Source organism: Nicotiana attenuata, unplaced genomic scaffold (assembly GCF_001879085.1).
Source record: "Nicotiana attenuata strain UT unplaced genomic scaffold, NIATTr2, whole genome shotgun sequence".
Lineage (NCBI taxonomy): Eukaryota > Viridiplantae > Streptophyta > Magnoliopsida > Solanales > Solanaceae > Nicotiana > Nicotiana attenuata.
Window position 1 is genome coordinate 143,224 of NW_017672082.1, and position 23,722 is coordinate 166,945.

General features: G+C 34.1%; 1 protein-coding gene and 1 long non-coding RNA gene across 3 annotated transcripts; both read left to right on the top strand.

The window, feature by feature from the left end:
* The first annotated feature begins 1,878 nt into the window (after nt 1-1,878).
* Nucleotides 1,879-4,424, top strand: LOC109211714. Its single transcript, XR_002065759.1, has 2 exons — nt 1,879-2,407; nt 4,172-4,424. It is a non-coding gene; the product is annotated as an uncharacterized LOC109211714 (long non-coding RNA).
* Nucleotides 4,425-12,269: 7,845 nt separating this feature from the next.
* Nucleotides 12,270-23,482, top strand: LOC109211712 (proline-, glutamic acid- and leucine-rich protein 1). 2 transcript variants are annotated; one of them, XM_019375279.1, is made up of 13 exons: nt 12,270-12,616; nt 13,144-13,260; nt 14,002-14,066; nt 15,057-15,162; nt 15,282-15,353; nt 15,826-15,885; nt 15,975-16,104; nt 16,183-16,373; nt 16,498-16,679; nt 17,674-17,801; nt 18,426-18,691; nt 21,288-21,531; nt 22,129-23,482. In XM_019375279.1, the coding sequence occupies exons 1-13, from the start codon at nt 12,350-12,352 to the stop codon at nt 22,935-22,937; spliced, it is 2,637 nt and encodes an 878-aa protein (XP_019230824.1). In that variant the 5' UTR covers nt 12,270-12,349; the 3' UTR covers nt 22,938-23,482. The 2 variants fall into 2 exon arrangements, with proteins under 2 accessions (XP_019230824.1, XP_019230825.1); XM_019375280.1 differs by having other exon boundaries at nt 15,057-15,156.
* Nucleotides 23,483-23,722: the final 240 nt, after the last annotated feature.

Here is a 23,722-nt window from a genome sequence, read left to right on the forward strand (position 1 = left end):
AATTTCACATTACCTTTTTCCCTCGTTTTATATTCATTAGCAATTCTAATAATAATAATAACATTTAAACAACGTAATTTAACATAAGCGGAAGAAAGAAGCCATAAGCTAACTGAACACGAATATCTAATACAACTGTTTGAACCTCGACTACCCAGAACTGGTGTCACAGTATCACAGACGGTCTAAGAATACTACAGATAAAGGTCTAAAAGAAATAAATACAACACTGTCTCTGGAAATACATGAAAGAAACAGGAATAGTAGATGGAAGGAGACGCCATGGCCTACGGACGCCTGCAGGACTACCTCGGGTCGCCTGATGAACAAGAATCAGCAATCCCACTGTGATCCAAAGTCAACAACACTGGGGTCTGCACAAAAGAGTGCAGAGTGTAGTATCAACACAACCGACCCCATGTGCTGGTAAGTGTCTAGCCTAACCTCGGCTAAGTAGTGACGAGGCTAGGACCAGACTACCAAATAAACCTGTGCAGTTGTATAATATACAGCGGAAAGTAAAGCAGAAATAAACAAGTAAGGATGGGAGGGGGAAACATGCTTCGGGGAATGACAGGTAGAAACAAAATATCAAGAGAACTATAAAGGAATCAAAATCAAACCACTAATAAGAATGAGGAAAACAAAGGCAGATTTCACTTTCTTTTCACATCTTGTTGCAGGCGTGCAACCCGATCCCAGTTCACATATCTTGTGGTAGGCGTGCCACCCGCTACCTATTTCATTATATCTCGTGGTAGGCGTACCACCCGATCCCATTTCATCATATCTCGTGGTAGGCATACCACCCGATCCCATTTCATCATATCTCGTGGTAGGCGTACCACCCGATCCCATTTCATTATATCTCGTGGTAGGAGTACCCCCGATCCCATTTCATCATATCTCGTGGTAGGCGTACCACCCGATCCCTTATACAAGCCAACACAAAATCACAAGGAATCCCGGCAAGGGAATAAAAGCAATATAATAACTTCCCGACAAGGGAACAAAAACAATGTAATGACTTCCCGGCAAGGGAGCAACAATATCAAGATAAACATCCCGGCAAGGGAGAATCAGCTATAACCAATCCTAACTCAACTCCTACTGTTGACACCCAATTTTGTCCCTCCTTTCTTCCAAATTATTTCTTTAAGCTTCTAATATCATAAATAACATAAAGTACTTATTCTACTATTTGTTTTAACACAAACTATACCTATTTGTTATTATTATTAAAACTATTAGTATACATGTTATTATTATTATTATTATTATTATTATTATTATTATTATTATTATTATTATTATTATTGTTGTTGTTGTTGTTGTTGTTGTTGTTGTTGTAGCTGTTATTACTTTTATTTTAATATGATTCTTATCATTGCGAAAAGTATATCTCCTCCTTTATTTATTTAAATAATAGTATTTATTTTAATACTTTATAATATTTACTCTTTAATGTAATAGTTATTTTACAAAATTAAATGATAGCAAGTCTTATTTTGATAAAATGCATCGAATAAATTAATTAATATTTAATATTTAATATATACTAATAAGATTAATTAAGAGATTTAATAAGAATTAAAAACTCAAAGAAAGACTTGAAGAAGAAAGTGGGTTGTCCAATATCTAGTCACCTAAAACCCAATGCAATCCCTAATCATCTAAATTCCCTTAAGTCCTCGGTAGCCCACTAATTTAGCCCATAATCCGGCCCAAATCCGTCAAACCAGCAGCCCAAAATTCTCAACTTTAACCCAACTTTAGAGTACTCTAGAACCCCATTGAAACTACATCGTTTTGATAAATAGTCCAGACTTAATCTTAGCCGTATAAACTCTTAATCCAAGGACTGAAATACCTAAACACATATAGTGTTTTAATTTTTTCACTCTCTCCTCAACAGTCGCTTCTTCTCCTCCTTTCCTTTTCTTCATAAAAATTTCATTGTTGCTCAGCCATGGCAGACTGACATTACCATGTTGGAACAAGAAGCTCTGCACGTTAATTAATTTTCTGCAACACCAACGTTCAAATTTCAAACGTTCAATAGCTTTTCACTCAATTTCGAAATCCCGCCTAAACCAAGAACCCTAGAAATCAGCCTATAAATACCGGCCTTTGAAGAGATTTTCGACGAAGGTTTTCAGCCGCTGCTTTCACCATTCAAAACCAAGCTCGGAGCCGCCCCCCTTTCATCCCAAAATTTGAGATTTTCCGCAAGCTTCATTCTTTTGACTCCCCTGCTATTCTGTTAGGTATTTACCCTCGAATAAAATCGATTATCTTTATTTATTTTAGTCGAATCTGCTTTTTGTCCGAGAGGAAGGAGCGAGCTTGAAATCAGAGTTCGACAGTGCATCTAAGATCCGCGCCTCAGTTAGCTGCCGTGCAAAAGGTCCGTATTTTTCTCCTTCGCTATTGTTTGGTTCTGATTAGAGCACGTTTGGTACTTCGTGCCTGCTTGTTTCAAGATTTATTAGTTTCTGTTAAGTTTCCATATTTTAATACTATAAAGATGGGTGTTGTACTTTTACTCATGTCTATCCTTAGTTTGATAGAATAATTATGTGGTTAAAACTGATAGGAATGGTTTTTTAGGTGATTATGTTCTGATATGTATTGTTGGGAGCATGCCTGACTAATATTTGATAAAATGCTTACATGAAAATATTAATGTTTGGAATTCAAAAGGAGGAGATAAAGGACTTTCCTTTTAACCTTTGTGAAAGAAAAGCAATTTATGATTTCTATAGTCGGTAACTCTGAAATCTTTATTCTCATTTTTCTTTGAAGATCTGAAATGATCGTCTATTTGTTCGAAACACGAGTCATAGTTTATTACCATAGAAGTCGTTATTAAGAGTTTTTGTATGCGTAAAAGTTGTGAAGTTATGTGGTATGTTTGCATAAAGCTTGAGGAAAATAAGAAGTCAATTGCTTGCCTATGTGAATAAATTAGTTTACTGATATTAGGTCTTTGCTTTGATTACCATTGTTCATGTATTCATGTCTTGTTTAAAACATGATTGTAAGTTATTGTTTCCTAGTTCGAATGTTGTAGGAAGCATAATGACTGGAAGAGTAATTAGCTACTATATGTCTAGATTAGAGGATCCTCTAATTTAGTAAGGAGACAATCTTTCAATACTTGGTTGCAATGACTATAGGAAGTCACTATGTCAAATGTGCTATCTTGTTTCACCTCTAACAATTTATGCCTTTAAGCAATAGAACAACTTGGAAATTGCTGTGATTTCTTTGAACTCTCTCTGTCAAGACTTTAGGAATAGTAAAATCTATACATCAGGACTCTAATAAAATAAAAGAAATTTGATTTAGTAGAGTATGCTTAAGACTTTCCTATTCATAGAAGAAGAAAAATTATTAAACGGTGTAACAAGACCTTTCTCCCGGTGTCTAGTGTCTGCTGTCTGCTATTCTCCATTCTAGGAAGCACGTTCATAGAATGCTATTATTTTTAAAGCTAATTAGGAGTAAGAGGTGCCGTGTTAAGGATCTGATTTTGTGGACGGTGTAATAAAATATGATTCACTGATCATTGGAGTATATTAGAACTTATCACTGTTCACTCGCTTTAATTTTGATGCATAAAACGGAAGAAACATGTTGTTAACATTCTTATTTATCCAAATCTTTGAGATCTATGCCAAAACTGTGAAGACAGATCTATAGAATTAAAGTTACCATATATGAGACCTTCCATCACCTAGAGATTATGCCTATAGGTTTAATTCCAGTATTCTCTTCATGAAATAGATGTTCTGGGAAGGATTAGATAGCATGTGTTTAGTTCACTTTAAAGGAGTTAACAAGGTTCCATAATTCACTGATCAAGAAGGAACAACTGTAGGACAACTTAATTTGTTCAACCTTTAGATTTCAATAAACATAGAAAGTCCATTTGATGGTGTATGTAGGAGATATGTTAATAATAAGAAATTCTCCAAATTTTTTGGTATAATGTTGCTGGAAGTAATAAATTCCTTATCCCTTTGTGAGCTTATGATTTAGTACAAGCTAATAACTTGATTGAGGCCACTGTTTTCTCCTTCATTTTAATATTTGTTTAGGATCTTTTATCCTCTCTAATCTTTTTCTTCTTTTCTTTTTGCATATGCACTTGGAGCCAAATATGCAGTCTTAATGCAAGACTCGCCAACATAACCCGAGCATGGAGTCATATCTCATATTCCTATAGATTCCTATAGATTCACCGGATAGCAAGAAAACAAGCAAAATGCTTGGGGACGCCTATGGCGTCTTTCTTTTCTTTTCATTATCATTCTTGCTATTTAACTTCACTTGTGTGATTTGACTTCATTTTTATTTTGAGATTATATGTTAAAATTCATATTAGCATGATTGTATTTAGTTATCCTTGTTTCTTATAATCGATTTACTACTATTTTAATCACATAAGATAGGCTTCAGATGTAAGAATTTGGAATTCGTTCTCTTTAAAAATAATGCTTTAAAAAACCTTTCATTAAATCTTTTTCTAATGGCGTTGAGTAAGCACAAGATGCTTAAGTCTAGTTGAATATTTTTCTAAAGTACATATGAAGGCTTTTTTTTTTTTTTTTCAAGTTATAAGCTTAATAAAATTTCCATTCCGTTATGAAAACATTTTTAGCCTACTTTCTGGAATCTAACGTATTTTGCTACTTCAAAATTTTCAAATTATATAAAATTTGTCTTGTTTTAAAAGTCGTCCTAGTACATTGGGATTTCTTTTAAGTTACCCTTTTTCAATTACTATAAAAGGTTTTGACCACTTCACATCAAATATTTTATATCGTTCTCACACCTTTTTTTAGCTATTAACTAACCTAAGTTTGGCCGGTTAATCGTAATTAACGGATCACATAGGGTGCTTTTACAACCTTCCCTATAGGATTAATTAGAACCCTTACCTATAATCTCAAGGTTAAATAGACCATAAAAGTGAGTTAACTTTAAGTACTACTTTAGTTAAAATTGGTGTCATAATTCACCGTTAAAATAATTAGGTGGCGACTATCTTAATTAACTAAACCTTCAGAATTACCAATATGTTATGCTTTAATTTGACCCGTGTTAAAATGGGGTATAACACCTACTCAGCTCAATTAGTACCAACACTCAATCATAAATAAAATCCACGAAATTAAACTAAATCTTGCTCAATATCGAGAACCATCGATTAAAACATCCGTAGTAACATTTAAGAACACAACATCTATCAATTCAAGACTCACGGTCATGCTCGACATCAACGTATAGATACTCGTCACCATGCCTATACATCGTACTCAACAAGAAGCAATTAGCAAATAGGACACAACTCCTAATCCCTCAAGCTAAGGTTAGACCGGACACTTACCTCAAATTTTCACAGCCAACTCAAGCCTCAAACACCGCCTTTCCTTTCGAATTCGGCTCCAAATCGATCGTATCTATACATAATCGACTTCATAACATCAATAAACGCTAAACAATTCAATTTCAATGCCAAATTATAGTTTTTTAATCATTCTTCCAAAAACCCAAAAATCGACCCCGGGCCCACTTGGTCAAAATACGAGGTTCGGACCAAAATCAAATTACCCATTCACCCACGCGCCCAAATATATAATTATTTTCAGAATTCGACCCCGAAACGAGGTCTAAATCACAATTAACAAAAAGCCCTAACTCTACCCAAATCCCTAGTTTTCTACCCTTGTTCACACGATTTAAGCCTAGAAAACTAATGGGTGTTAATGGAAATTGAAGAAAATGAGTCTAAGATTATATACCTATGAACTTGTGGTGAAATCGTCTTTCAAAAGTCGCCCAATTTGGAGTTAAGATGAAGAAGTTATGAAATTTTGAATAAATTCCGAAATGGCTATTGTTTTAAGTGCTGGGCGACAGTGTTCATCGCGTTCTCAAGAACACTGTCGCGATCGCGAAGAGCTGCCAGTAAGTGGACTTACGCGATCGCGAGTCCTACCACGCGTTCGCGAAGGGTTGACTCCCCCTGACCTTCGCGTTCGCGGACAAGCATACGTGTTCGCGGACAAGCGTACGCGTTTGCGTAGAAGGACGACTATATCCCAACCCACCTCCAATTTTACACTACGCGTTCGTGTCACACAAGTCGCATTCGCGATGAGCAATCCCCTAGTGCTCCGCGTTCGCGACTGTGGCTTCGCGTTCGCGATGAACAATTCCACCCCTGTCCCCATTTACCTTACGCGATCGCGATGAACAACAGGCCTGAGCACCTGTAGCAGAACTTCTACAACTTTTTCTTAAGTCTAAAACTTCCCGAATCACATCCGAAACACACCCGAGCCCTCGGGGCTCCTAACCAAACACACGTACCAACTCAACAACATCATACGAACTTATCCATGCGATCAAATCGCCAAAATAACCTCAATAACAATGAATTAATCCTCAAAATCAAAGAACTTTTCTCAAACTTCATCAAGTATCAAATTTAGCAATTTAGGTCCGTATCACGTCAAATGATGTCCGTTTTTCGTCAAATGATGTCCGTTTTTCATCAAATTTCACAGAAACATCTTAAATCTATATAAGATCTGTACCGGGCACCGGAACCAAAATACGGGCCCGATACTAACATTTTCTAATCAAATTTTATTTCCAATTTCCTTAAACAATTTCAGAAAATAATTTCTTTCAAAAATTCATTTCTCGGGCTTGGGACCTCGGAATTCGATTTCGGGCATACGCTCAAGTCCCATATTTTTCTACGGACCCTCCGGGACCGTCAAATCACGGGTCCGGGTCCGTTTACCTAAAACATTGACCCGAGTCAAAATAACTCATTTTATAACCAAATTTTACCATTTTTCACAGATTTTCATATTTAAGCTTTCCGGCTACGCGTCCGGATAGCGCACGCAAATCGAGGTGAGGCTGAAAGAGGTTTTCAAGGCCTCGAAAACACAGAATTAAATTTAAAAACAAGTGATGACCTTTAGGGTCATCACAAAAACCATTGCCTCCTTATGGAATAAGACCCCTTTATATAGCCACATGTTTTAGGGTTTAAAGCCTTTTCCTAAACCTGTTGTGTCTTATTTTTCCACCAAGAAATATAATTTCATTTAATTCCTAATTATTCGGTCACAGCAGGGACCGCAGTATTTAATTAACGAGGCTTCATATTATGGACTTAATTCGAAATATCCGAATTAATGCTACCATAATAAATTACGAATTATTCCACTAAAAATTCGTAACTGCACTCCTCAGTTCAATTTTGAAATTCTTCCATTAAACCTTATTTAACTCCCCATGTTAAGATTCAGATACTAATCGGATAAATTAAATTACTGACAATTTAATTCATTGATTATTTCCTTTAAACTTTTGCTTAATTTATTTCATGTGACGAATACAAAATCCACCTGCAGGGTTTACACATGAAAACTTATAAGCTTTCATAAAGGTGTATCATCAATCTCTAGACCAAGACACGGATTCCATCAACTAACTATTACTTTGCCAATGTATATCATTATTGTCCAACTTTCCAGGCATATTGACTCACGAAAGAATCTCGCCCTTTAATAAATCAAAACAATAAATAATATACACAACTAATAATAATTATATCAAAATTAAGAGTATAAGTACATTTAATGGCTAGAGAATTTATTTTATTAAGTCAGCATTAAATACTTATCTCTACTTGGTCCGTTCAATATATACAAAATGTACTAGCACAAGAAGTCGGAATTAAACCATTCCCATAATCAAGATAAATTATATTTAATCTTGTGCTGCAATCATTCCTGATGGTTTGTCCAATTCCATCATTAGATTGCGAACATGATCTTTATACTTATAAGAACCGAAGATTTAATCTTCCGTGTATAAGCTAAACTCTATACACTAAATCATCTACTATATAAGTAAATGACACAAACGAATATATGATCTATTTAAAACTTTATTAAAATTGAATAAATAATTGTTCCATAATAAATACTATATCCAAACCAAAATTCACGGTTAATAGGATATATCCCAACAACTTCTCTGCCTCAAATTGATAAGTCGGAATTTTAGTCAAATTATATTGGATAACAAGTTATACAAATCCAACTCAGAGTTACCTGCATTTCTTGTCTTACTTTTGTTCTTTTTGTTTCTTGTTTTTGTTATACTTTAAATTTTATCTTAATATTAAAAAAATGAGTTTTTTGATAGAGAAACACAATTCATATATGATCTTTTCCAAGGAAAAACTAGATAAAATATTTCATTTGGTTGCATCAGACTTTGGTTTTACATGTATTTTTTTTCGTGGAATAGGTAAAATGAATCACAAAGAAACTCAAAAGGTTAAAGTTGCATTTGCTGGAATATACATCAAATTTATACTATATTTAAAAGCACGAAGGCCCTTAACGAAATGTTATTCGCTTTTTTTACGCTTTAAAAATAAAATAAAATTGTAATTTAAATCATTTTCTTAATATTTAGGACCTTGGAATCACCTAAATTTTTGTCTATAATATCTTTCGTTATTAAACTAGGTACGAAATCCTACTATCTAAGAGTTTAAATTTATCAATATTTTACATTATATAAAGTATACTAATTGAAATAAATCCATACATGTAAGATGCTTAACGTGATAAGCAAATAATTTATAGGAGATCATCAGTCCATCACGAAGCATCATAGAGAAGATACAAATTTCATCGAAGCACGTAAATTTGTCTCAACGATAAACAATTAATACGTATTTTACAGACTTCTATTCTTATCTTACAAAGTAAATAGTTCGTGTACAATTAAAGTCATGTAATGACATAAAACCGCACAACCCTAAATGTGTATGTATACGCGCGCACACACATTATATAAAAAGCATGAAATCCCTTAGCGAAATGTAAAAAATAATATTACATTAGATAGAATAGTTATTTAATTATTTTTTTAATATTTAGGAGTTCTAAACTAAATTTTGTACATTACTTTCATACTTTGGAGTTCCAAAGCAACTAAAATTTTACATATTAAATATTCCTTGTTTGAACTTCTATGTAATGAGTCCTAATGCACGCTATAAGCATGAAAAAAACTAAACAAAATATTTTCTTTTTTGAGAAAAGAAAACATAAGGCTTAGAAATTATAATAGGTAGTAGATTGCTTCGGTGGCCATTGAAAATTTCAATTTTTATCTGTTTATTTCAGTATAAAACTATTCAAATTTCGAACTTTTCTATCTATATTTACTTTTACAAAAGTAAAAAAAAATAAGAAGCTCAAACAGTAAACCTTTTTAATTATAATTAGTGCAAATAAGTGTTAAGTAAAATTAATTGTAACTATAATTATTATTTTATGTATGTTTTATTAGGATACTAAGAGCCCGTTTGGCCAAGCTGCCAAAATCTGCTTATTTTAAAAAGTACTTTTTTTAAAAGTAGTTTTGAAAAAAAACTGTTTGTGTTTGGCCAATTCATTTGAGAAGTACTTTTTGCAACATTTGGTAAATAATTTGTGTTTGGCCAATCGTTTCAAAAGTGCTTTTGAGTGTCAAATTACCAAAAAGGATAGTACCAAGGTCGTACAATTGTATTAAATGTAAAATTGACATAAATATTTATTGTAGGAGACTTTTGTTATTTTTTATTTTATTTAATTAAAAGTATAAAACATAAAGTAAAACTTACATATTAAAGATTTTAATCAATCTTACATATATAGTTATACTAAAGTATATGATATTACCCAGTATAATTACTTATTTTTATATGATGATTTGAATAATTAAAATAATATCATTCAGTGTAAATTAGAAGTCTATCCACAAATTACTATATATTGATAATCCATCATAAAATAATAAGTAAAGTCACTCAAACATGATAATACTTCTCAACAATTTCATCACTACTTCTATCACACAACGTTCCATATTAGTAGGAGATTTGCCTCGCATTTCTAAAGGAATATCAGAAGGGTGATCTCCTTCATCAATCTCTACAGTAATGTTTTCATTAGCGTAATAGTTGAATTCTTTATTGGTAAAAGAATGTTGTTGGATGAAATTATGTATAGCCATGGTAGTTGTAACTAGATGATTTTGAGTGTCAAACTTGAAAGATGGCATTGAGCATAAAATAAAAATAATTTTAAATATCTAAAAAAATTCGTAAAAGAAATAGTTAAGTATGTTTAAATTCTAATTCAAAAAGAGTAACTAATTATTAACAACACATAATATATAATTTATTTTTATTTAAAAAAAAATCAATTCAAAAAGAAACTAATTATTACCTAACCTTACTAACTTTGTCCTAAAATGCCAATTGGCCTATTGTGAGGCTGCCACTTGACTAAATATGGATGCATTTTCTTCTTCTTTTGATAATACATAGATAGATTATGCAATACAATTGTAAATTTATTACCTATTTTTAGTTCATTTTCACAAATCAGATTTGACAACTGTTTTAAAGATTCGGGAACTAATAGCATATAATAGAAGAAATATAAATAATTATTTGTAGGAAGAGAATTGATAATCCAAAGAAGATGCAGATAATTTGCTTTAGTGTGAAAAAAGAAGAAGATAATTTGGAAATTTATGAGACATTACAGAAAGAAAAGATCAAAAACAAGAAAAGTCAATAAAAAATTTGAAAAGTTACAATATGATTCATATATATGATATCTTTAATTTTAATAGGATGGTAAATACTAGAAACAAAAATGAAAAGAAAAAACTTAAATTAGTAAGAGATAATTTGAAAAGTATAAATTTATGGTGAGGATAGTTTTGTCTTGAATAAATTAATTTTCTACTTCTGCTTCTGCTTCTTAGAAGAAGCTAAAATTTTCTGTTTCTTCCCAAAAGCAGAAAAACTGCTTCTGCTGCTGGCAAAAAGTACTTTTCTTTATTGGCCAAACAATTGAAATTTTTTAAAAGTACTTTTTTGGGGAAAAAAAGTACTTTTGGCCTCCCAAAAACTTGGCCAAATAGGCTCTAAGCAAGGAAACCTAACAACGCTAACGATATAACACTAGAAAGTAAATGAATATGAGTAGACTTCATGTTCTAAATTCAATGAGAATACACGTCATACCTGCTTTTGCAATTCTAATTACAATTAAGTTCTAACTTTCGAGATATTGCTTTTGTATAATATTTGAAAAGTACACATTACTAACAAGATATTTAAGAATATAAAAGACAAAGAGAAAAAGAAAAGTGGTTGGCAGTTCTATAAACATAAAAATTCAAAAGAGAAATACTAGATTAATTTTTTACTCTTCAAAAATACAAAATTTTTATTGCATAAAATTATAATTATAGTTAAATATTTAAAGATATAGATGAGCTAATATATGAAGAACTTGAATGAATAAAAAATAAAATAATTTCTTTAATGATGAAACAAATAATTAAGTCTTTGAATCTCTAATTAGCAAAAAATATTAATTATTTTTTAAATTCATCGTATAAGTAAAATTAGTTTTTAGGTTAACAAAAATCTTAGGATACATAATTTTGTCTCCATAAGAAGAGAATTAGCGGTAAAAGAAGATGAACAAAATTAGTTAGTAATTAGTATTAAGAGTCAAATTAGTAAAAATACAAACTTAAAATAATAAGAATGAAATAGTGGAAGAAAAAATGTATACGGAATAAGTTTTCATGAATTATTATTATTATTATTATTATTTGTGTTTATTCCAAAAAATGCAACTTCTATATTCATTATGTAGTAAGTTAATAGTTGCAAATATTAATTTAATATCATTTATTTTTTATTAATTTTTTCCATGAGCTATAAAGCCAACGTCATCATTTCTAAAGATCAAAAGATTCATTTTTTCAAATTATTTGATTTATTTTTGTTGATAAAAATATTTTGATTTTATTTGTTTGTTTTCAGTATTAGGCCATAAAAATAACATTAATTCTCATAAGATATTCTTGTAGTAATCCTCAGTAATCACAATAAAGTATACGAGGACTCCTATGACAAGATTTTTTCCTTTATTGGGATCAACAATCATATTTTCATGAACTTGCATTTTTTTTAATTCTAATTTTATAAGTCAAACATATTATTTAAAGATATGTATATTATTTTTTTAAAATTATGTATTCTATGTCAAGTATATTTAACCAAAATAATACCAAATAGTAAGGTCCGACCCGATTTCAAAGAAAAAGAAAAAGAAAAAGAAAAAGAAAAAGAAACCATCCTTCTGCCCCGTTAGCATTCAGGGTTTATCACTTAAACCCTAAACTACACCTGCAATTTCACTACTCTCTCTCTTTCCTCTCTCCAATGGCGGCCTCAGATACGATTGAGAACATGTACGACGTCGCATTGAAGCCTCGTCTACTGCGCTCTCTGCTCAAAGAGTACGTTCCTGACCTGAAACATCAGTTTCGGAACCCTTCAGTTCTCTCATACGTCGTTTCTGCTGTAAAGACTCACCGCTTACTCTCCGAATTGGCCCCACCCGAATCTGATCAAAAGTTGATTGAAAACTGGACATCCACCGTTGATTCCTGGATCAATCGAGTGGTCGCTCTTGCCTCCAGCGACACGGTGAATAATCTTAAAAAGCTGTTTTTTTTCTACAGTAGGAATTGTCCCTAACTACATACATTTGTGGCTTCTAAGTTTGTGTTTATAATTTGCGAATTGAATAATGATGAATCGATAATAAGTACTACCTCTGTCCTGATTTATGTGGCGGTATTTGGCTGAGCATGGAGTCTAAGAAAGCACGCGAGTTTAAGAAGGAAAGAAAGGAAAAAGAAAACTTTTTGAAATGTCTCAAGCTATAGACATTTGTGTGGTTATAAATCATTTCATTTAGGATAAAATGAGAAGTTTAAAGTTACATTTTTCTAAATATAGAAAAATGTTATTCTCTCTGGGACAGACTAAAAAGCAAATTGTGCATTCAAGGGTGTCAGCTGAATTTATTGGCTGGATAATGAAATCCTTATCCTGGTTTTGGCATGGTTCCTGTAGAACATATTGCAGTTTATGAACTTTGTCATGTTGGATTTTATGTGTTTTGGGAAACAGGATTAAGAGTTGGTCTTTTGCGATTGTTTGTGTTGCAGCCAGATAAATGCTGGGCTGGTATATGTTTGCTCGGGGTGACATATCAAGAATGCAGTAGGGAGCGTTTCTTAGCTTCTTATGTTGCATGGTTTAACACACTCTTACTCCACCTTCAGGTACTCAAGCTGATGGTTTATTGATAAGAATTCTTTATGTAATCTTCTTCTGGTTTGTGAGTTATGTAAAATGGGTTCACATTCCTCTTCTAGTTAAAGTTCAAACATTTGTACTCGTTATGGTTACCAAATATTTTTCTCATAGTTCGTGTTACATGACAGAGTTTATTAAATATTTGACTGAGAGCGAAAGAGCTATTTTTGGCAAACTTAGAGGACCAAAACTGCTCAGGTGTATAGTTCAGCGACCATTTTGAACCTACCCCGAAACATAAGTGACTTTTTTGTCATTTTCTCAAAAGAGTACCTTTAGATGTTATTATATCTGTAAGAAGAACTATGATCTGGAATGCAGGAAAAGGGTGTGTAAGTTGTGTTTGTTATCATCATCAACTATACCTCGAGATGACCTATTTAAAAAAAAAAAAGGAAAAAAAAAGACTATACCTCAAGATGACCGATCCTGTAGATAAATTGACATCATCAGACTAAAGAGTAGAGGGACTTGGACTTCAAACCACTGAAAGTTCTAAGCATTTGTTTTACTCAGCCTGATAAATTGGTGCCTTGGTATTGAGCAGATCAATCCTATATGTTCTATTCATTAATTAGTGAAGACTAGCAAACAGTAGATTGACTACAGCTAACCTTTTATAATCTTTGCCAAAGTGTTTCTTTATATCATTGTGAAAAATTAATGGGCATTCTTTTCCTTTTTGTTTTGGTGGGTACTTGGACTAGTCCCCTGCAGATTCCCACTTTGTGAAGGTAGCTTCCTGTGCCTCCCTGTCAGATTTATTCACAAGGTTCGTTTGGTAACTTTTGATGTCGGACTTTTTTTTATTTGTACTCAATGAGTCTATGTTTAATAGAGAGGGGTATTGGTTGCTCATAACTTGGAAAAACTGTTTTAATGTACGTTAATGGAAACCTCTTGTGTATGCTTACACCATTGATGCTTTATGAAATCATTGTTTTCTGTTTAACCTAAGGAGGTTTTGTTTAACTTAGATTTACCACATTAAATTTCCTTTCTGATCCTAATGGTTTCCGGAAGTAAACTACTCATTGTATGGATTTTCTCCTGTGTGATACGGCATTTATTTGGATTTAGTAGCTTGCCCACCTTCCCACTGATATGTTTCTGTGGTTTAAACCCTGAAAGTAGCTGCTGCAACAGTGAAATATTAAGATTTGATGCATAATGTAATTGAAGGAGCACCAGTAAATTGGCCCCTTTTAGAAAGAAAAATTTCTACTGCAGTGTAATCCTAAACTAATAAAGTTGGAGCTCGTGTAACTTAGTTAAGAATGCTGCAAGACAGAGCAGACTTAAGACATTTCCGGTCTTTTAGATGTTCCTATCTAAGGATTAGCTATTTTACCCATATCAAAAGGATTAGCTATTTTACTTTGTAAAAGTTCAGGCTGGGAAAAGTGGAAGTGTTTGCTTCCATTTGTGCACACTAAGGAACAGAACTAACACAGACTGGTCAATGTTCTTGCAACTTGCTTTGGCAAGCTTTTTAATAGTTTTAAATTTGTAGCAAGTTCAATGTTTCTCCCTTGGGACATTTTTGCAACTTACTTGGGCAAGATTTTCAATAATTTTAAATTTGTAGTGAGTTCAATGATTCTCCCTTGGAGCATTTTGCCCTTAAATGTAAATTCTGTTGGATAGTATTAGTCTGGCAACATTTATGCAGAGGCCTGTAAGAAGGGTCTTGGCTGGCCTTTTGACTTTTGATGATTTGTCTGATAAAAAAGAAACGTGCCTTTGCCTTCCTGAATATCAGGTTGAGTGGATTGCCCAATGCAAAGAAAGATGGTATATCACTCGGTACAAAACTTATTCAACCATTATTGAAGCTGCTAAATGAGGATACATTTGATGCTGTATGGGTTAGTAAAACTAGCTGAGCTGTTCGTTATTTGAAGTATTCAGTTAATTTTGCATACTGCGTAGGAAGTGATTGCTTGCCTTTGTTTTAGAGTGTTGACATCTCTTGCAACCTGTGCAGGAAGAAGCTATTTTCCTGTTATGCACCATTTTAGATATCTTCCCATCTTCCATTCCGCGGCATTATGATGGTGTAAGTTCTTTGTTGATTTCATGATTTTTTCTTATTTTTTTTTACTTTGCGTAACATTAAAACTACTCAAAGGCGTGCTCATTAGGCTCCAAGTTCATAATGCATCAATGTCTAGTTTGTTCATGAAGAACAAGATAGAAATGGAAGCATGAGATACACAGAGTAGGATTGGTTTCTTAAGCACTCTGTTTAGGAAATCATTTGTTATTTAAATCTGACACAGGAAATTAGGTTAATGCTGATGACAGCATATTGAAGGATTAAAGTAAGGTTATTATGAAACAGTTTCCTGTGATATTGGCCTTTTTCCCTTATTGATGAAATTGGTTTTTGGGATAGCTCTCATTTGCCGTTATTCTAAGGTTTAGATTGTTGTTTCTCTTTCTAACTTTTGTTCTTTGGAGAGTCCTAATCATGATATCATGTGTATTTCATTATAGATGCAAATTTGCTGAAGTGGTAATATTGGCAGGTTGAAAATGCTGTTGTTTTGAGGCTCATGTCAGGCAAGTGCAGTCCTAGTATGTTGAAGGTGAGACAAAAACCATTCGGTTTTATTTGAATTTTAGCTGGAATGTGATATAACCAAAAGAAGAGGACTCATCTGGTTTTAGTTTTCAGAAGCTTGGTTATTGCTTGGCTTTGCTTCCAAAATCAAGGGGGGACGAGGACAGCTGGTTATTGATGATGCAGAAGATCATGCTGTTAATCAATATTCAGCTGAATGATGCCTTCCGGGGTCTAGAGCAAGGTGATTCTCGGATATTGATCGACTATCCTAACTAATCATGGCAGGAGCTCTAACAGAGATTCATCTTTATATTTGTAGAAACTAGAAGTACCGAGGCCATGAGATTGCTGCTTCCCCCTGGGAAAGACCCACCGCCTCCATTAGGGGGCCAATCTTTGTCTAGTCAAACTTCAGACAAAACAATGAGGCCTGAGCACTTGCAAATCTCCAGAATCTCTACCCTGATCTTTTGTTGTTGTAAATTGCTTACTACTTCTTACCCGTTTCAGGTCAGAATCTGTGGTCACATACAGTCTTCAAATTTAATGAGAGTTCATGATCAATTTTTTTCCGTACAAGTAGTGCAAGTTATAGAAGTATCTGAGGCAATATCTTAATTCTTTTCTTGCTTAGGTGTCTATGCCTGTACGTTCGTTAATAGCTCTTGCTCAAAGAGTGCTGATGGTTGATGGTTCCTCATCACCAAGCATGTCCTACATGACTACAATGAAACAAGAAGTTATTTATTCAGAACTCCCAGTCTTGCATTCACGCATATTGGATCTTCTTACATCGACTGTTAAGGGACTGGGCAGGTGTGAGCTTTTCAGTATTTGTTCTTCTATGGTCTTGTTTCAGTTGGATAACATTTATTCGTTATACTATCTTTGTCCCAAAGCGCGATGATTCTCTTGCATAGGATAAAATACCATCTCGGGCATGCACAATCTAACTGGATCATTAGTAACGTGTCTGTTCATGTTTAGTGACAACTTTTAGTTTTAGTCTTGTGTCTTCAATAATTTGGCAAATCTGACTTGTAGACAGATCAATTTTCCCAGGGTCATCCCAAAGGAAGGGAGTGAATACCAAGTCTGGTCACGGGGGATCAGTTACATTCACCCGTTGGCCATCTTGGGAAAGGAAAGGAGAAAAAGTCTTTTTTTTCTTACTCAAGAAAGGGTCTTTATTAGTCACTCTTTGTTTTTCTTTAAATATCGCCTTTTCTCTTTTGGGGAAAATTTAGAAAAAGTACAACCTGTCATACTCTGGTTGTTGGCCAAGTATGAGGAGGAGCTATTTTTGTCTTCTTTAGGTTTATGTAGTCGAATGTTGATACAATTGCGATATTAGAATTCAATTCTGCAGGTGGTTGTTGCATCGTTGCTTCACCTAATTTTGATTATACCTCTGGTTTTGAACGCCAACCTATTCTGTTGCTATTTTCTATTGTTTGATAATTTTAACCTGTTCTATCATTATTTGGCCATTTAAAATTGTCTATGTTTTCCCTTATGTTTTTTTCTCTGATTTCAGTCAGTAAATGGATTGTCCTGTTATAATTTAAAAATTCTGATAGAGAACTAGTACATACTTGGATAAAATGTTAGTAAACCTTATAGCACATTACAGATGTTGGGCATTTACCCCATGCATGGAATCGTAAAGCCAGCTCAAAAGAAAAGTCTAGCACATGTTTTTTCAAAATTTAATTGATTATTGTATTTTATTATAGTTCCCCTTTCCATATTGGATAATCTATTAGAGGATACTAGCGCTAACGTTGGGCCACTTCTATCTCTTTTGCAGCCAGTTACTCCCTCATGTTGCTTCTATAATACGACTCCTAACCAACTACTTTGAGGTGTCTGCTTTGCCAGAGCTAAGGATAAAGGTGTACACAATTATGAAAGTTCTGCTGAAGTCACTGGGGGTTGGTAGGCATTTTAATTTTTCGACAAGTTTGTACCTCTTTCTTTTGGCCTTTGTCTATGTGAATAACCATCTGCCTAACCTAGAGGCTGGGTTGTCTGTGTGCATGTCCCTAAATGCTAATAAGCTTTACATAATTTAGCTGAGACAGTAAATAAATCTTCTCAGAACCATGAGATAATTTTCTTCCCAACACTACATGTAGTCAGTCCTGAAATCGTTATTCCTCATTAGGTAGTGGCTTCTCCCTAATTCAAGGAAGCAGTCCATGTTCTGTGCTCTAAATGCAAACTTTCTTTAGTGTTATGCTTCCTAGAAGTACCTCCAGTATGGAGTGTCCAAACTATAGACAAAGTAAATGTCCTAGCCCTTTTTGTTTAGAAGAAAAAGTTATCCTTTAATATGAAAAGTTTTAGTCAATCTCAAGCAGGGAAGTACTCATCTTTTGTTAAGTTGAGTGGCAGGTGATCAGTGTTCATATTAGATTCTTATGTTCCATTTCCCTGCATGTACGTCAATTAAATCTAGTGCTTCGAACTGGCTGTGCATTCAGCGTAGTGGTGAATCTGATAGTGGTCGTGATTTTGATTATAAGTCTGTCACTGACTACAGCAATTTTAATTTGGCAGGGATATCTACACACCTAACCGATGTGATTGTTAACAATGCATTGATGGATTTGGATGAGAGAGACATATCTTCCGTTGCACAACAGAAGTTACATCCAGAGACTATGACAAAGACTTCCCACAAGAAGAGGAAGCATGCAAGTGCAAGTAGTTCGCTTGAGGAGCAGCCTGATAGAGATGTTTTTGAAGTGGAAATGTCCCCAAACATGGCTTCGTTATCTGTTAAGATAGCTGCACTAGAGGCATTGGAAGCCCTTCTTTCCGTGGTATGCTTAATTTTGCTCTCACTATGGACTTCTTACAAATTGTGGTTTTAAGAGAAGAGTTGTGATTTAATTATTTAAGTTTATTTAAAGAGTTGCAAGCTATTTTATAACAGCATGAGTGCTAAACTTAGAAGATAAGGCTGACTTTTTGATGAATTTGAACTTCTAAAGTTATAAAAGCAGGGTCTCAATTTGGTAATATCATATAAGAAAAAGTATTGGAAAGTGTAAAGAAGAAGTTTCATGTTAGAGATTGACACCATTTTTGGACAACTCAAAAAAGAAAGTAGGCCTCGCAAAAAGGGAGTGACTCGACATTTCTAATGCCTGGTAATCAATACTTTCATGACAATTCTTCAACAGTTATTTTGGGAATACAGGCATACCCTAAACCGACACACACACACACAGAGAAGAATTTCTAATGCATGCCCCCTTCAGTATACTTGTTGAAGCTTGGCTCTCTACCTGCATTCTTGCCTGGGTGCTTTCGAAGTTGAAATTGTAATGTGAATCAGATTTGTTGTTGGAGAAAAACATTTTCCAGCTATTAGCTCGTGAAAGTGCCTCTTCCTTTTTCTCAGGAAAAAATTGGCCTAGGGTTGTCTTATTCTTGGGATGACAGTTTTATGTTTATTCTGAATGAGCTAATTTTTCCCTAGAGCGAGCTGCATCCTGGAAGTGTTCATTGGTACATCAGAAAATCGTTTATGCACTCTCTTAAGCATCTGCAAAATAAGGAGATGCTACATGAGAGCTTCAATTCCTTAGTTCTCAGTTGAAAGCATCCATTCCTTTTCACTTTATACCCATACATAATCCACCTTTTTATTAAAAATTGTCTTCCTTAATTTTACGACTGCAATAAGGTTTATTTGTTTCTTGATTTTAGTGTCTATTGATATTCATCTGATATCCGTGGTAGTAGTCCGCAACTTTGAGTCTTTGAAATTATATTTCTTATATGCTCTGAAATTGTTTTCGTCTTAAATTGGTACCTGTCGCCAACTTGAATTACAAGAAAATACACATGACTTCACACCATAACAAAAATGGCCTATGTTTTTAAGTTTTACCCGACCTAGCCTATATCATACATATTTTGAAAACACTTGCTCTTGCAAATTTAAAATCTGTGTTCTTACAACCATTACTTCTAAAAGTTATGGAGTTAAATCTGTGTTCTCACAACTAATACTTTTAATCTCTCTTTTTTTATCACATCTTTTACATATGCTTCAAGGGGCCGTCCGCCATTACTGCTACCCCCCTATGTCACCTGGTTGCAATGTAAAAAAATTGAAGAGTAGAAGTCCACCATTGAAGGCCATTCAAAGCTTTGCTTTCTAAAATAGGACTTTTTGAGTTTGTTAGTTATTTGGATTGGGTGTTGTTCCAATTGATTGAAAATATCAAAAGGAGTTCAAAATTAAAATTTGAAGTGATTTGAGTAGATTTGAGCAAGATTTGAAGAGTAGAAGTCCACCATTGAAGGCCATTCAAGGCTTTGCTTTCGAAAATAGGACTTTTTGAGTTTGTTAGTTGTTTGGATTGGGTGTTGTTCCAATTGATTAAAAAATATCAAAAGGAGTTCAAAGTTTAAATTTGAAGTGATTTGGAGTAGATTTGAGCAAGATTTGAAGAGTAGAAGTCCACCATTGAAGGCCACTCAAGGCTTTGCTTTCGAAAATAGGAACTTTTGAGTTTGTTAGTTGTTTGGATTGGGTGTTGTTCCAATTGATTGAAAAATATCAAAAGGAGTTCAAAATTTAAATTTGAAGTGATTTGGAGTAGATTTGAGCAAGATTTGAGTTAAATTTCAGCAAAGAAGCAAGGAAGAAGACGAAGTCAGTTTTTTGTATAATTATGTATAATCTTGTATAATAGTGTATATGAGTGTCTAAACACTATTATACACTTTTATACACCTTTATACAAGCGTCTGTAGACAACTTCTTCCACGATTTTCAGTTGCAATTCTTGTTCAAAACCAGTCCAAATCTCCATTAAATGACTTCAAATTTTATATATATCCTCCTTATACTATTTCTAACAAGTCTAAATAACACCCACTCCAAAATTTCCCACAGAAATAAATTGAAATTTAAACCCACATATTTAAGCTTGTTAAAAATCTAATTTTTAGCATCCAAATGGATTTGGTTTGTTTAACGAATATTTGAGTTACAGTTACTGATTTAAAAATTAACTTAAAAGCTTGAACAATCATTTTTAAAAATTAAATAGTAATTTTGAGAACCTATTGGAGTTGGATGTTGAATCTTAGCCTATTATTTTTGGGCTAATTGGTTGTAAATTGAAATATGGGCTATAAAATTGAAAAGTAGGGAGCCTAGTTGTTCTTATGTGAAATTTTCCCTATTATAATTATAATTGCATTTAACATAAATCATATTCTAGGATAAATTGAGTACATGAAGATTGCATATACTAGTTATACGTTGATATGTTGCCTAATTTCTGAGTATACACACACATGCACACCCATCTATTCTGTATTATCCACTTTTTCTCCTTTGTATCTATCTTCAGAAGTTGTTCTTGATGGCAAGTATCTTGTGTTTGTCATTTTAAGGGTGGTTCTTGGAGACCTGAGAGTTGGCGAGCAAATGTTGATCACCTTCTTTTGCATGTTACCAGAAATGCTTGTAAAGGAGGGTGGGCCAATGATGACAGAGGCGAACTAGTTCCTGGCTCACCTACCACTACCTGGGGAGACTATCAAATTGCAGCTTTACGAGCACTTCTGGCTTCTCTCATCTCTCCTGGCCGCACTCGGCCACAACACCTATCTCAGGGGCTTGCACTTTTCCGCAGAGGTAAGATTGCAATTTTGTTGAGGTAATTGTACATTTTTTTTAGAAACAGCTAAAACCTTCTATGCTGTTCCAGGCATATCTAAAAAACTCCTTTAGAAAATACACAATAGCAAGTAAGAACTATTGCGCATGAAATTATCTCTATTAATCGAGCTGCTGTGTGCCTGACACATCCCTTGTCAGTCTTCTTCTGTCTCGTATGCTAAATGTACTTAAAACATACTCCGATCAAGTAGAAGTGAATATTCTTGAGATTGAAAGTTAAACTAGTAGATGTATGGATATGGCAAGAGAGGAAAACAATGTGTTGAAATTTTGATCTCATAATGATTTGTAAGTTGCCTAGCTATGAAGACTGGAATTTTTATCAAAGGTTTGGCCTAGCAGTTGCTCTCAAAATGATTGAGGTGGTGGCTTGAGCGTGGGTGGTGCTTTCTATTTTAAATACCACTTTCTTACTAACGCATTTGAAGAACATTTACATCTAAGGATGATCTTGCTGTTCTCACCTCGTAGTTCCCTTGTCTAGTTTAGCATCCTTCCGATTTTTTGCAAGCTGCTTTAATGAATTACCTGTCGTTAATTTGTTGTTTGCAGGGACTCAAGAAATAGGAACTAAAGTTTCCGAATGTTGTGTACACGCTCTTTTGGCATTGGAAGTGCTTATACATCCCCGGGCGCTTCCCTTGTTAGATCCCCAGTCCACTGACAATAATTATGAGGTCAGAAATAAGTGGTTTTCGGGAAATTTACACATCAGTGACCATGCAGCAAATAACACATTCCACATTGGGATGTTCAGCAAGGCCCCTGATGAGCCAGACTCGTATAATGATGACCTTTATGAAAATTGGCTGCGAAATGGTGAAGATTCGGATACTGTGGCAGCTGATCCTGGAAAAGATACGGATAAAAGTAATCAACCCCCAGAAACATTGAGAGATACTTTATCAGAAAAGGTTCCATCTTTTGATACCACTGCCATAAAAGTTTCTGAAAGTAGTAAATTGGGGGAAGTAGCGCCTGTTACTGTTGCGAAGAAAGGCCCCATGGATAGGGATGAGGTCATGGTTGAATCACAACTATCTGAAACTATTGCTTCAATTGGTGATGGGAAAAACAGCTTTCAATCCAGTGCCCTTGTTTCTGGTGGCAACGTTTTAAATCCCATGGGTAGTGAAGTTCAAGCAGAGAAACTAGTCTTGGGCGCTAAGAGTGATGTGGGATCTCTAGGATCGGAGAAGTTCACAGACAATGCATCAAGAAAGGAAGTGGCAGAAGCTAGCATTGATGGATCTGCTTCGATGCTGAATTTAGACAGAGGTAAAGGGTTGATGCACGAATCAGATAACGAGTCCATGGAGTCAATTCCTGATATTGTTGATGTTGAGCCTGATTCTGATTAAATAGAGAACAGCCTACAAAATGGTATATGTTTACTGATTATATCTCGTATTGGGTGGAAAGATGTATTTGCATTCGAAAATCATCAGTCCCTTGGCCTCTTCTCTAAGAGGAAGATTAAGGACGAGTTGATGGCTTCTTCTCTAAGAGGGAGATTACGGATGAGTTGATGTATCCAGAGGTTACCACCCTCTCATGGTCGCAGTTTGGAGTTGGTTTGGGGTTGGGATGGATTATTTTTTCAATTTATTTATGTTATCCTTGCGTAGAGGTTATGCTAATCTTCTTTGTATCATTTTAATCTATATAGGGTGAGTTAGCTCACTTGTGGTCGTTAAAATTGTAACTAGAACACAAGGTTTTCGAGGTTTTAGAATTAGGTGAAGCATATTGGGTTGCTAGGTGCACAAGAGTTGCTCATTTAAACTGTGTTTCAAAGGTCTTGTGAGTCTGTACGTTGTACCATCCTATAATTGAGAATCAAGATGAATCCCAATACAGTCCTTGACAAGGATGACAATTTTGATAGAGAAGATAGTGTTTTTAATGTGTTTTCTTCAATATGCAGTCTAGCTTTAGTGCTTTACTATTATATGCCTAGCTCTTGTTCAATTTAAGCTCCCAAGAATCATGCATGTGTGGTATTATGGTTGGTAGCAATATGATCTACATTCACAAGGTTAATCACCCTATAAATTATTCTTTCCTCAATTTTACTAGGTTATAATAAGCAAAATTTCTTCGTTTATTATTTTCTTCGTCCCAATGTATATGATATCGATAGCAT

Bases quoted from the DNA above. Each gene is read 5' to 3' on its own strand.
- LOC109211712 (XM_019375279.1), top strand. From the start codon at position 12,350: ATGGCGGCCTCAGATACGATTGAGAACATGTACGACGTCGCATTGAAG. The intron at 16,105-16,182 runs GTGATTCTCGGA...TTATATTTGTAG, and splicing joins CTTCCGGGGTCTAGAGCAAG to AAACTAGAAGTACCGAGGCC. The intron at 16,374-16,497 runs GTCAGAATCTGT...TTTCTTGCTTAG, and splicing joins CTACTTCTTACCCGTTTCAG to GTGTCTATGCCTGTACGTTC.